This window comes from Phocoena sinus, chromosome 6 (genome assembly GCF_008692025.1).
Source record: "Phocoena sinus isolate mPhoSin1 chromosome 6, mPhoSin1.pri, whole genome shotgun sequence".
NCBI classification, from domain to species: Eukaryota; Metazoa; Chordata; class Mammalia; order Artiodactyla; family Phocoenidae; genus Phocoena; species Phocoena sinus.
In genome coordinates, this window is record NC_045768.1 from 75,617,023 (window position 1) to 75,632,526 (window position 15,504).

Below are 15,504 nucleotides of genomic sequence, written 5' to 3' on the forward strand. Positions count from 1 at the left end.
AATGACAAACAATTGAAGTGTAATGAAACAGTGTTAAGATAGAAGGATAAGGAGCAATGGACGTGCACAGGGCTCATATCCACTGTGGTCTTGGGTAGTTAGGAGAGAGGTATCCTAGAGGTGGTAATGTTTTAATTATAGTTTCAGCCATTATGACTAACATGAGACTAGAGTAGCATTGTCCAAAAGAAATGTAATGCCAGCCACATATATATTTTGAATTGCCTAGTAGCCACATTAAAAAAATAAAAAGAGACAGGTGAATTTTAATAATATATTATATTTAACCCAGTGTATTCAAAATATTATCATTTCAACATGTAGTCAATATAAAATGATCAATGAGATTTTACAGTTACAGCCCATCTCAATTTGGACTGGACACATTCCAGTGCTCAAAAGTCATATGTGGCTAGTGGCTGCCATTTGGATAGTGCAGGTAGGGATTAGAAACAAATATAATTGAGCTTAAAGAGCCTAGGATAAAGTCAAGTCAAAATTTGTATAGTGTCTTTGGTTTTTTGAAGTGGTGGATTCTAACTATGATGGTGTATGGTGACTTTGAATTAGCTATGTATATTTATCTACTGGAAATTACTCTGGCAGTTTGTGAGATCATGGAGAAGGAAGACGCTATTTGCTAACTTAAAAATGTTCAAAGATTCCCAAAATGGAATAGTTTCCGTAATATCCCTTTATCTGGAATCCCCAAATCTAAAAAAGCTCTTTACAGCAAACCTAACCTGACCTGAACTGACATGAGGCTTTTTAATTATCCTACCTAGTGTGACTGTTCATACTTTTTGCTGCAGGAGTATATTGATCTACTTGATGTCGGGTGCTGCCTCAGACCCTGTCATGGGAGTTGTATAATAATCAGTATATACACTATATTACTTTTCTAAAATTCAAAGAATTCTACATTCTAAAACACAACTGCCTAGGAGTTTTATATAAAGGATTGTGAATCCATAAATGCATATTGAACGCTATTAATATGCAGTTGAATTTAAATTGATGATATAGGTGGAAAATTGTCATTCTGTACATTTATTTTATCTGCCCAGATTTGCTTAAAGTTTGTTTGCCATAGTTTTATTTGTATATCTGAATTATATTCCACGTAAGTGGAGCATTCTAAATTTGATTTATACCTACTGTTGGTTTAACTATGAGTATTTTTTTAATTGCGATAAAAAACACACGAAATTTACCATCCTAACTATCTGTAAGTGTACAGTATAGTAGTGTTAACTATCTACACATTGTTAATGCAACAGATCTCTAGAACATATTCATCTTGCAAAATTGAAACTTATACCATTGAACCAGCAGCTCCCCATTTCCTCCTCTTGAGCTCCTGCTAACCACACTCTACTTTATATTTCTAAAAGTTTGACTATTTTAGATACCTCATATAAGTGGGATCAGGCAATATTTGCCTTTTTGTGACCAGTTTAGTTCATATCATAATGTCCTCAAGGTTCATCTGTGTTGTGACACGTGACAGGATTTATTTTTAAGGCTGAATAATATTCTGTAGTATGTACACACCACATTTTCATTATTCGTTCATTTGTTGGTGGACATTTAGGTTATTTCCACCTCTAGGCTATTGTGAAATCCTGCTGCAGTGAACATAAGTGTGCAAATATCTCTTCAAGATCCCATTTTCAATTATTTTGGATGTATACAACTATGAGTGTTTTTACATCTTTATTTTCTTTTTTCTATAAGCTGAAGAATTTTATGTTTAATTATTTCATCTAAGAAACTTCTGTTTTGTGTTTTAGACCATAGTTTAAAATTTTTCATTTTCTAAGGTCAATATTAATTCAACAAGTTTTTGCCTCCTTTAAGCTACCTTTGTATAATGGCTGTCGAGAAACATACATTTTTTAAAAGGGTAAATATCAATACCAGGAAATGAATTCAATAATCAGGACTTTGTATTCCTTTCATACTTTTATACTTTGTGTTTACATTTCTTTTAAAAACCTAGTCTTCTCCAGAGATGTAGAATTAAAAAAGAATGAGAACTGGCTTCAATGGAGATAAAAATCTGGTTTGTTACTATGATAAGGATTTTACTGAAAGTTTCCCTTTTAAAGTTTGAATTATCTGACCCCCTACAATTAATTTCATTTAGTCAGTTATTTTTAAGTGTTAATTTAAGCCAAGCATATAAATTGTTTTTCCTCTCTTAATACCACCCCCAACAAGAAACTTTTTCTATCTGGAAATCACCATAAGAGGTTTATAATATTCTGGTTCATCTTTCAGAGATAATGAATTTTACATTCCCCTTTTGTGAACTGCCTCCATTTGACCCTTGAAGTTAAAATTGGAACTCACCTGATTTTCTTAGTGTACTCTGTGCTTCTTAATGGAGCAATATCACTCCCAAGGGGGCAAAATTACTTCTTGGGGGGAGGGTAAAAAAAATTTTAGATACTAACTATAAAGTGGCCCTCCAAAAGGTCACTGTACATAAACAGATATACATCTGTAATATAAAAAATTCATGGGAGGTGACTGGGAAAACAATAGTCTACAAAAGGCTCCTTAGGGGGACAGTAATGAAAAAAAAGAAGGTTAAGATACACTGATAAACTGCATGAGTAAAGAGACAAGGAACCTGTCAGCAATAGTTTTTATTTATATTTTTGGAAAGGAAACTCCAGGGAATAAACAAATGCGCTGATGGCAGAATATTTCAGGAACATTTCCCCAGGTCAAAGTGGTTCCTTCTGAGATTTTGCTACTATGTACACACTACTTGGTAAACTTTGCAACTTCATAGCATATCAGAAGGAACTAGTCTGCATCCTCTTCCTGTCTCTTCTCTTGGAGAAGCTTTTAGCTTTTCATGGGGTCCTGCGGTTAAAGGAAGATAAACTTTACCCTGTACCAACCAACCATTTTCTCCTTTTCTCTAGAAAAAGCAGTATATATAGTTTAAAAATGTATTTCCCTAATATATCTTTAAATTAAACTTGTAGTTAGATTTATATAACTTTTCACCAAACAGCCAAAATATACAAAGTAAGTACATTTCCTATTTAGAGCATTGAAACACCATAAGCTTCAGTGACTTTGATTCAGCACTTTGATTCTCAACTTAACTATTTCCACCCCTAGTAGAAATATTAATCCAATAAAACAAAACCCTCTCAACATTTCAGTCCATATATTGATATATCTTTTAAAATAACATAGAGTCAATGTGGTTGAGTCTTAAGACTCTTTAAAGAGACAGAAGGAAATGTTCACATTTAATTATACTAACTTAGGACAAATTTGGTTGGTAACAACCTCCTTTCTTAAATCAGTGTCTTTTGAAGCTTTTTTTTTTTTTTACTATTTGGTATTTTATACTCTATGTGATTTTTGTTATATTCATAAGTAGAGAGTTGCTCGATTCTTGAACATGACATTTTTATTACAATGTCACCTTCCAGGTATATTTTAATCTTTCTGATTTCATAGGTAGAAGAGGAAGGTTTAATAATTAGCAGCTTTGTATTGATTTTTCCATTAGAGAATCTTTATAGGTAATAAAACTTAAATTTATTAAGTCCAAGTAAATTTTGCTAAATCTTACATGAAGAAACCAACTTACTCATTGCCTGCCCTGTATAAGAGACACATCCTGGTAAGAAGGAGTGCCAAAATTCTATGTATAAACTCTAACCAAATCCTAATCTGACTACTGAAATGTGTATGCATTGAGTAGGCTTTATGGGACCTAGGAAAAAGCAGCAGCTAGAAGTTGAAAGAACTGAGTACAGAGGTTTAAGATGCTACCCACTCCAAAGGAGAAAAGTTTAGAGATTTATTTAGTTTAGCAAAGTTAATTGCTTATTTATAATATATATCAGCACTTTTCAAAGGAGCAGAATGGAAAGTCTCTACAACATGTCATTTAAAATGTCCATTATACCATAAAAATTTACATTTAGTAAAAATGAAGAAAGAAGAAAATGTGAGTCAAGGGGAAAGGCAGTCACTACACACTGAACCTGAGATAATCCAGACGTTGAAATGAAAAGAAAAAGGACTTTAAAAGTTTATAAACATATTTAAGGGCTTGAGGGAAAATAAAATCATAAAAAATGAACAGATTGGAGAATCCCACAAAGAAATGGAAACTACAAAAAAGAACCAGGTGAAAATTCTAGAGTTGAAAATATAACTAAAATGAAAAATTCACTGACCTGAATAGAAGATTGAACACAGCAGAAAAAAAGAATCAGTGAACTTAAAGATAAATAAATAGAAATTATCTAATCTGAAGAAGAAAAAAGAATGAACAGAGCCTAAATGACCTGTGGGACAGTTTCAAGCAGTCTAATTTGCATGTAATTGGAGTCCCAGAAGGAGAGGAGGGACAGGGAATGGGGGAGAAAAGATAGTTGAAATAATGGCTGAAAATTTTCTGAAAATTTGATGAAAAACTTAATTGTACAGATCTAAGAAGCTCTTTGAACCCCAAACAGGGTTAATGTAAAAATTCCTTACCTAAGCACATCATCATCAGACTGCTGAAATGCAGCAATAAAGAGAAAACAATAAAAGGAGCCAGAGAAAAATACTATGTATACACAGGGTACAATATAGCCCACTATGAGATTAAATTTTATCATAAAAATCATTGTGAATTTTGTATTTTACTCTGAAATACGTTACTTTAATATAAAAATCTTCTACCCCTAAATCTAAGTAATTTAAGGAAGATGTTCATATTTGGCTTTTGACACTCTGAAATACCACTATTTTTTTGAGGGTATTCATATTCCTACTTTAAACTAGAGGAAAAGTGAAGGTAAAACGTTGTAAGATAACAGTGCATCACTGTATGCCTCTACAAATAAGTAGCTACAGGATGTATTGGGTTATTCCCATGCCTATCCCTGGGAACACAGAAGAGAAGAAACTGGCCAAATTTGAATCCAGATTTCTTCATCTAAATATACAGGATATATATTTCAATTCCATTTTAGTATCTGTTTTTGAGTTAGCTGAAATCAGATTTTATTTTGGTATCTATAAGGAAAGCAGAACAAAGGATGGGGCCTGGGGAGAGAAGCCTGAAGTAGCAAAATTGACCAAGTGTTACTGTTCCTCTTCCCACAACTCACTGTTGCTCATTGAGGCATCTTTGGATCATAAAGTAACATTTGCTATTGTAAAATATGAACCTTTCATAAAGATGATAACAATATCACTCAGCACCAAAGCTTGACTGGCTGTTGACCTTGGGCAGTAATTACTTTTCTAAGCTTTAGTTTCCTCATATAATAAAATTTACCCTCGCCCAGGGCTATTACGAAAAGTAAATCAGATAATATATAAAGCCAGGCACATTCCAGGTTCTTAGTAATGTTGGTTTCCTCTTAAACCTTTCTTTCTCTTTAAAAAAGAGACCTTTAAAGCCAGCATCACAAAGTTAAGAAGTCTCTGAAATAGAGAAGGTAGGTATTATATAATCCTACCAGAATGGAATATTTTTAAAAATACTGTTTTCTGATTATAAATGGAATTCATATTCATTATAGAGGATTTAGGAGATATAAGCAAGCATAAATAAAAACTAAAAATACAATCCCACTATCAAAAGTTTATTACTGTTAAAATTTTGGTATCTTTTTAGTCGTTTTTCCGTATTTTATCACATCTTGGAAAAAAATAAAAAGCCTTTTCCGAGTATTCTCTGCCCAGCTATTATCCCTCTCTTTCAAAGGTTTCACAGTCAAATTTCTTAAACCCTTCCTCTCACTCTTGATTCCATTTCTTTCTGTGAAATCTGTTCTCAGAAGATACATCCAGGTTCTCCTGGTCAGTAAATTCAACACATATTTTGCCATCTTTTTCTTTTAATCTCTAAGTAATATTCTGTACTACAAACCACTTCTTTATTCTTGAAATATCTTTTCCCCATGACTTCTGATTTTTCTCTTATTTCTTTGGTCATTTCTTATTCTATATGGATCCTTCATGTTAATTTATTCTTTAAAAATTTGGTATTCTTATAGGTGCAGTCATGAATCCTTTTCTGTTGATGATTTGAACAACTCCCATTGCTTCAGGCGCCATCTCTATGCTGGTGGTTTCAGAATCTGTATCTTCAGAGCTCACATTTTTCCCTCTGGATTTTAGACCCATATTTCCATATATGGACATCTTTACTTATCTCTGTTTGGATGTTTCTGAGGTATCTCAAACTCAACAAATCCTAAATCGACTTCAGTGTATCATAAATCCCTCCAACAGACAAAAATTTATACGTCCCTCTGCCTACCCTCCCATACACTCATTTATTCAAGTTGGAAACGGGATTCCGCATTTTCTCTCACTCAACTACTGTATCCGGTCGATTGCCTGTTTTGTTAATCCCAAATGCCTAATCTGTTTTGAGTCCCTCCAGATCTCTCCTGCACTGTTTCTTCATTTATTTTTATCTGACATAACTGTATATTTTATATATATAGTCTTTTTCCACTGGAATATAAGTTCTTTGTTCGTTGCTATATTCCCCATGCCTTTCTATTTGCCTGGCACATAGAAAGCATTTATTTAATAAATACTGGGTTTTTTTAAAGATTTTTTTTGATGTGGACCATTTTTAAAGTCTTTATTGAATTTGTTACAATATTGCTTCTGTTTTATGTTTTGGTTTTTTGGCCGTGATGCATGTGGGATCTTAGCTCCATTACCAGGGATCTAACCCGCACCCCCTGCACTGGAAGGTGAAGTCTTAACCACTGGACTGCCAGGGAAGTCCCTAAAATTGTTTAATGAAAAAAAAATCCCCACCAGTCTAAGATTTCTTGCCTAGATCACTGAATCAACACTTAACTGGTCTTCCTGCACATAGTTATGCTATTTTGATTAATTGTCCACATGGCAACTAGAGAGAACTTTCTAAAATTTAATTATGTTACTCTCTGATTTGAAACTCATTGATGACTTGCCATAGCCCTTAGCATAAAGTCCCAACTCCCTGTCTTGACTTAAGCCCTTCATGAACTGAAATCCTTCAATTTTTCAGTTTTCTCTCATACCACCATCCACTTTGAACTTTGGGTTCTAGTCATACTTCTCTTATTTGCGCAAAGATACCATGCTTTCTTACCTCTAGACTTTTAGACTTTACCTCGTGCTTTCTTACCTCTAGATATTTTTGCACATGTTGATTATTTTCTCTGGAACACTCACTTTTTCCTTTGTGTGGTTGATTCCTAATCCTTAATGCCTTAGTTAAAAGGCATGTCTTCAGAGAATTCTTTTGACCAATGCCATATGTTCTGTGGTACCCTGTATTACTCTTTTCATAGTAGTTATCCAGTTTACTGTAAGTGCTTATTTAATTTCCTAATTTAACCTCTAGAATATAGCTCCTCGAGTGAAAACAATGATGTCTCTGTTGATTTCCATTATATCCTCAGCACCTGGCACATAGTAGATGCTCAATACTTTTGAAAGAAAGAATCGCGCACACACATACACACACGGGCAATTTTCATTATTTATGGAGTTTGTATTTGTATACTTGCTCTCTCACTGAAATTAATTTGTAACCCCAAATTCATATTTGCAGCACTTTCATGGTCATTTGTGAACACACGCAGAGGTGAAAAATTGGAATTCAAATTTGAAAAATTTGAATGCTCGAGTTCCCAGTGGAGGTTGATTAAGGCAGCACTATGCCTTCCTGCATTAGTTCTCATACTATAAACAAGTATCCTTTTCATGGTGTATTATTTAATGTCACTTTTTTTTTTAACCACACTTTTGTGTGTTTTTGCTAGTGCTTTTGCTATTTAAAATGGCTCCCAAGTATAGTGCTGAGGTGGTGGCTAGTGTTCCTAAGCGCAAGGCTGTGATGTGCCTTACAGAGAAAATATGTCAGTTAGATAAGCTTCACTGAGGCATAAGTTGGCCTTGAGTTCAATGTTAACAAATCAATAATATATATTAAATAACATATTTAAAGAGAAACATACATAAAACAAGGTTATGTATTAGTTTGGTGATAAAAGTATCATCAAAGTTGATAAAAGTATCGTGACCAGAGACTCACAGAAACCTAATCCTGTATTTCCCATAGGAGTTCAGTATTTGCTAACTCAGTGTTTACAATGACTTTTCGGAATATAACTACCACAAATAATGAGAACTGACTATATATGTACTTATAAAATTTTGCTCATAACGTTTCATAACTTGCTTTTTTCTCCACATAACTGTGTGTATATGTCATGCACATATTAAAAATGATGAATCTTTATCTCATATATTATTAAGTAAGAAAAAGAACTATGTGTGTTCTTACATGTTTGTATGAGAATGGAGACAAATGTGATTAATATACATCGGTTTATGTTGGTTACCTGGGGGGTAATTTTTAAAAAAATGTATCTTTGTATTGTCTCACTAGTTGCAGTGAATGCATGTTTCTTGTGCAGATACTCTTGTAAAAAATGCATGAGTTTTAATGATTGCATTTCCTTTTGTGTAAGGAATAAAATTTCGACTAATTATGGCCTTGAATCTTCCTGCGTTTCAGATAGTCAGCGTCTACAGTTGGATCTACAAAAAATGGAGCTACTGGAAAGTAAAATGACTGAGGAACAACAGTCTCTAAAAAGCAAAATTAAGCAAATGATAACTGATCTGGAAACATATAATGATTTGCCAGCTTTAAAATCATCAGGTGAAGAAAAGAAAAAGGTAAATGGTAACAGTTCTATGAAATTGTAATTCAAGTTGGTTTTTTCTTGATTAAATTTAATAATATATGTATTTTTTAAAATTTATAAAATTTATTATTTTCAATTGACTATTTGATATATAATCTAAGAAAAAATAAAGAAGTTTACATATATAGAAGGAATTTAGAGTGATTTAAGTTTCAAAACAAAAGACAAACATTGAAAAGCAAATAAGTGCACTTCAAATATAAACTTTGTTAAATGCAAATTTGATTACGATATTTCTGTACTTAAGACTTCTCAGTGGCTTTTCATTGCCATTTACATTAATTTAAAGTAAATCTGGGGCTTCCCTGGTGGTGCAGTGGTTAAGAATCCGCCTGCCAATACAGGGGACACAGGTTTGAGCCCTGATCAGTGAAGATCCCACATGCCACAGAGCAGCTAAGCCCGTGCGCCACAACTACTGAACCTGTGCTCTGGAGCCCGCAAGCCACCACTACTGAAGCCCGCGCGCCTAGAGCCCGTGCTCTGCAACAAGAGAAGCCACCGCAATGAGAAGCCCGTGCACTGCAACAAAGAGTAGCCCCCGCTCTCTGCAACTAGAGAAAGCCCGTGCGCAACAAGGAAGACCCAATGCAGCCAAAAATAAATAAATAAATAAATTTACAAAAAATTTTAAAAATAAAGTAAATCTGGTGGAGTACAAACACATATGACAGCCCTAATATGTTATTATTAATATAGTTAATATTAATTTAGCTTATTATAATTAAAAGGATATTTTTACAAATAGGTTTTAGAGTAATTATAGCCTTGGTAGAATTTTATCAGAATATTATTGAAATTGTTTAAGTCAAATGCTGTTTATATTGGTTTACTAGGTATCTGCTAAAGCCTGTTATTTACTTCTGTTTGGATCTATCTAGAAATTGCATCAGGAGAGAACAGTATTATTAACCCGCAGAAATGCCTTTAAAAAACTAATTCAGAAACTAAACACAGAATATGAGACACTAAAAACACAACTGCAAGAAAACGAGACACATTCTCAGGTAAAAAGAAAAATAAAAGACTGAAATTCATTTCTGTTTTTAGGCTATCTGGCCTGTTCTCTTGATCTATATTTTCACTCCCAAAGCAATCCATTCCTTTTTTTTTTTTCAACTGCTTTATTTACCTTCCAGATTTTCTGGCTTTGAAGATAACTAGATTCTGTATAGTCTCCACTCAGAATGAATTTACTCCTGCTTTCCTGACTTAGGTAAACTTACATCGAAGGCCAACTCTATGCTAGGCACTGTTCTGGGCACAGCCATTATAGTAATGGCTTTTAAAAATTTCAAAAGTAAAGTGTTTTTAATGCAGAAACTTTGCTAATACATAAATGCTGCAGATAACAAAAATGAGCCATAATGACTAATATCCCACCACCCAGGAGATGATTCTGTGTATATGAAGACAGATATTTCTAGTCTATATTTCTATGTCATGTGTACACTTAGTTTATACATGTACATATGTACACATTTATTTCTGTATATTTATAGAAATGGTACCATATTGTACCTATTCTTTGGAAACTTGTATTTCATTATTAACTATACATCATAAATACTTTCCCTTGTCAGTAGATTTTGTAAAAATATGATTCTATATAATATTTGACTATATGGATATAGCATAATTTACTGAGTCAATTCCAAATTGTTGGACATTTAGGTTATTTCTTGTTTTCAAACTATTCAAATAATGCTATAAAGAGCAGTAATGTTCTTGAATTTCTTTATGTACATCTCTGATTATTACACAGGATGCATAGACAAGCCCCCTTTTCATATCACTCATCCTGTTGATAATTACCTGATCAAGGTCTAAGGTCTTCTATATTGAGAGCTCTTTCTAAGGGCAGAAATGATGTCTCTTTCCCTCACTTTCTTCCCAGCACTGTGCTAGTGGTTGGCACATAATAGGTGTTCAATAAGTATTTGTTGGAGGATTAAATGAAGCATGCGTGTCATAGATAAAATCAGTAATTGTGGTCTGATAAAGGTTGGTCATTCTCACATCTAATTATCTACATTAGCAATTTGCAACTATGATTTATTAATGCTAAATGCATTGAATTTTTTCTTCCTTCGTGTAGTAATATGATGATGATGATAGACAACCATCATTAACATTTTGGTATAATATCCTTGTAAATTTTTTTCCTTTGCAGTTATACACCCTTAATTATATTGTTTTTTTACAAATAATGAAATCATTCTATGCATATGCTCTTTAAGCAATTGTTTTCTTAAGTGTTTTCAAGCGCTTTTTTTGATGATATTTTTATGGCATCAGCTATTTCATTGTGTGGATGTACCATTTAAAAAAAAGACAAACCTTATATTCTTCTTGAAAGGGGTGGACTCTCATCAGAGTTTGCCACAACTACTAAAAACTTAGAAGTCACTAATTTACATATTTCAAATTTATTCGTCAGTTACTCTGTCTCTACTTTGTAATATACAGGCCTGGATATAGACTTGTGAATAGCAAAATTATCCTAGTCTGTTTAGAGTGGGAATGGATACTGGAGAAGAAACATAAGAAAAAGTTTATGAGGCCATTGTCTTATGGCTCATAGGAAAAAATACTGATATTTCATATGGATTTTTGGCCTTCCTCTTCCACTGAATGGATGATTTAAAGAGGAAAACATTTGACAAACACAATTTCTTAGAGCCAGTCAGTGGCTATCTCATTTATTCCCACATTAAGTACTAATCTTATTTGTAACCCCACGTACAGGAATTTGTAACATAAACCACAACTTACAATGCTTCTCTGTATTATTTGTTGCCTTTTGTGAATCTCAGCTGTTTGAATCACATCCTGGTCGCCCTATCTTTTGCAGTTATTTACTCAAAAACTGGCTTTTGAGATCGGTAATTTATACAATAGACCTTTTTTTTTTTGAGTGGTTATTGATTTGAAATCATTTAAACACATTTATATTGGAACAAACTGTAAAACTCCTAGAAATCATAGGGGAAAAGCTCCTTAACATTAGTCTTGGCAACAAGTTTTTTATTATAACGCGAAAAGCACAAACGACAGAGGCAGAAATAAATAAGTGGGTCCACATCAAACTAAAAAGTTTCTACACAGCAAATGAAACAACAAAATGAAAAAGCAGGATGGGAGTAAATATTTGCAAGTTATATGTCTCATAAGGGGTTAATATCCAAAACATATAAAGAACTCATAACAGACTTGTAAAATAAGTTGTAGGGAGAAAAAGACAGATGTGTGCTTCATAACATCCTTGGAGCTTTAAAGGCAAGTAACTGAAATAGATGTATAATATAGAAGGAATTTGACCATCTGACACAGTGTTGCTTTTATATCATTATTCATGTAGCACTTAAGGGGTCTGCTGCATTATAAGGCCACCCCTTTGTATGAAACAAAGAGGAAAAATTTGGTACCTGACTTTGCAAAAGGTTATTAGAGATTTATTGTCAAAAAATGCTGACTGCTTCCTTAAGTCCATCTTAACTTCAAGGTTCTATCAGGGGAAGCTAGATCTGATTTAGTAGCATTAAGTCACAGCACATACAGTTCATATAATTAATTAGTTATGATTCATCCTAATATCTAGATTTATCTCTTTGGAGGAAACAATGGGATGGATGCTACATTAAGACTGAACTTATGCCCTGAAAATAATTTTAACATGAGATTAGAAAGAAATATTAATAATGCTGTTTCAATTATCAGATTTTTAAAAATGATTATTACTTCTTGGAAATGTCCAGGCAGAACATTATTTTAATGTTTCATTTTTCAGACTGTCCTTTGTTTAGGAAAAAAACTATGTGCATCTTAAAAAAGAAAGACCATAACCCAGAGTTACAAGGTTAATTAAATCAGAAAAACAATTTAATTCTATAACAGTAAAATTGTCTTTGGAGGAAGCAACCATCAATATAATATCCACATTAGCTTCCTGTTGATGCAGAAATTATTGTAACAGTGCCAGCTTTTTACCAGCCCTCTTATAATCTTCACACTGCAGCTCGGCTCTTATCACAGCCTGTGGAATTAGACAGGAAATTTAGCCCTGGAAATAAGGAAGTTTCTCCTATATAGCTGAACCTTTGCAGTATTAGAATATATAGTACTTTTGTGGCATTAGACCTTCAGGTTTCAAGGAGAGATTCCTATCATGTCCCATTCTTCTGTTTTAAGTTCTTTTAGGAAAGGGAAAAATCATAAATTGTCTTTCAGTTGGTATGTTCATTGGTATAATAAATAATTTCCAATTAAAGTAAACAGAGTAAACCTGTTGTCAAGTTCAGCATTGTATTTATTATTGTATTACTGTTATTTAATTTTTTTTAATTTCTTTTTTGTCTATCATGGCTTTATCTCAATAAAATGCAGGGAGTTGAAAAGATTTAAAATTGGGGGTGTTTTTTTTCTTATCATCTCAAAGGGGTGTATAATTGTTTTGAATATGGGCACTGGTTAACATTTTTCTTTTGTGTTTTTAGCTTACAAATTTGGAGAGGAAGTGGCAACACCATGAGCAAAATAATTTTGTGATGAAAGAATGTATCCTTTAAAAAACTGCGAATGAGCTTGACTGAGTGGTTTTTTTTAGGAATTTCTTTAAAGACTGAAATGAAATTCAGTTCAACATCAAATACCTAATATGTACAAAACACTGGCTAAACTATGTGGGAAATAAATGAATAAGACTTAGTTTCCATTCTGTGATTGTGTGTGTGTGTGTGTGTGTGTACACCAAACTAATAGAAAGCAGACTGTACAAAGCCATAGTGCAGCATAGTGATTAAGTGTACAGGTCTTAGAGTAAGGAGATCTAATTTTAAATATTGACTACTACTTATAGGTTATGGACTTTGGACAGTTTACTTAATTGTTTAAACCTCAATTTTATCATCTCAAATACAGTTAATACTTCCTTCTCATAGAGTTGTTGGGAGAATTACATATAACCATATATATGTATATGTATGTATGCATGTAAGTATAGTCAATTGTTGTTATTTATAATGCTGTACCTTGGATATCTGGGCAGCAAAGGGAGAGATAAACCAAGTAGTGTCATGAGAAATTTGACCTTCAAGCTCATCTGTGTTTCAGCCAATTCAGCTTCATCTACCAAGACAGTACTTATGTCCCATCTTATTTCTGTCAAGATAGTTCTTATATTCAGTCTTCTTGCTTGTCTTTTTGTATGGACATAGAAGGAAGCAGCTGCTGAGGACAAGTATTGTGGAGTTGTAAGAAACATTTCCCCAAAGGTTGTTTCCTAGTCCCCTTTTGACCTATTTACGGACATCTCTGCTTAGAGAACTAGATCCTGACTCACTGGTTGCATAGGTTCTCCTCTAGGACACTACTGAACATCAGCTCAGGGCAGCATGGACCCCAGCTTACCTCCAGATGAGATGCTCTAAGGACTTTATTCCCAGTGGTTGTGCAACTTATTTTAAAAGCAGAAGATTCCCATTCACAGTATGATAGAGTCCAGAATTCTGGTTTTGTGCAACATAAAGTAGGTGATTTTGAAACAGAGTGAAGTCTAGAGACTTGCCTGAAATCCTGTGTAGTACTCTAAAGGACATAGTTCTTCTAAACATTGAGTTGTTCTATGACCAGATTAAGATTGAGATGAATAAAATGTTAACTCTAAAAAAGATTTTAAACCATAGGTGAACTTTTTTGAAACAAGTTTTGCCTGGCCTTTTAGGTTTCAATTGATGCTTAATCTGTTTTTTTAAATAACTATTCTAATTGCGCTTTTTTGTGCCATCTTCAGTTTTCAATAAGAAAAATACGAGTACAATTTGGGTCCTTTCTGAGTCACAAAATTAGATTAATATTTGTTTTGATACTGTTTCCCCTTAACTCATGTAATTAGTCATAGCAACCAAGAGTCAAGAGAGTGATTACCGGCCAATTATGAAGAATGTGACCAAGCAGATTGCAGAGTATAATAAAACCATCATGGATGCTCTACATAGCATGAGCAGAAACTGAGTCTGAACCAACTACAAGTCTCTATAGAAATATCCTTTTGCTGCTAAACTTCATACATGCCGGCTGAAAAATAATAGCTTACCCTTGAAGAGTTTTACCTAAAATTTTTGAATGTTACAATTTTTGTGGCCTCTTTGAAGTGTGAAATTTTAAATAGTATAATAGTTTAATAAATAGTTTACTTATAAAAAAGTATCGTCTCCTTTTATACTTGTATTTGTTTTGTGTGGGTGATAAAATGTCTCAAAGAACCAGGAGAAAAACAAACTAAAAGTGGCCATTGTTACTCATTTAGTTGGTATAGTACATCTATGGCAGCACATGAGATCGTCTTTTCATATGTCAAGCCTAGGAGGGGTGTATGGAGTATGATTCTGATTTAGCACTTATCAACCTTGCCAATTTTTGCTTCTAGAAAAAGTGAGAAGAGAAGGGAGATATTTAGTTTTGAGCTTTACTTCTCAAATAGGGTATATTTGATGTGTTTTAAGATATATAAACTCACATATATATTTTTATTTTATATATCACATTTTATATATCAGTTATTCCTAAAGATCTTGAATTAAGACTTTTAATCTTTGCATTTTTAAAATACTTTCTCACATGTAAATATTTGCTAGGAAAAACATGAAATTTAAAAGAAATGTACTTATTGCCGGCTCTTCTGGACTATGGCTACTGCTGTTCATTTCCACCCTGGAGTATACATTCACTCTTTAGTATTATA

At 33.2% G+C, this 15,504-nt stretch overlaps 1 protein-coding gene across 1 annotated transcript in view; it reads left to right on the forward strand.

The window, feature by feature from the left end:
• IFT74 (intraflagellar transport 74) overlaps positions 1–14,979 on the forward strand; it is an 80,284-nt gene extending 65,305 nt beyond the window's left edge. The window contains 4 exon segments of the mRNA XM_032636066.1: positions 8,570–8,733; positions 9,644–9,769; positions 13,259–13,319; positions 14,656–14,979. Coding sequence (XP_032491957.1) covers positions 8,570–8,733; positions 9,644–9,769; positions 13,259–13,319; positions 14,656–14,774 — 470 coding nt within the window. The 3' untranslated portion in view covers positions 14,775–14,979.
• Positions 14,980–15,504: the final 525 nt, after the last annotated feature.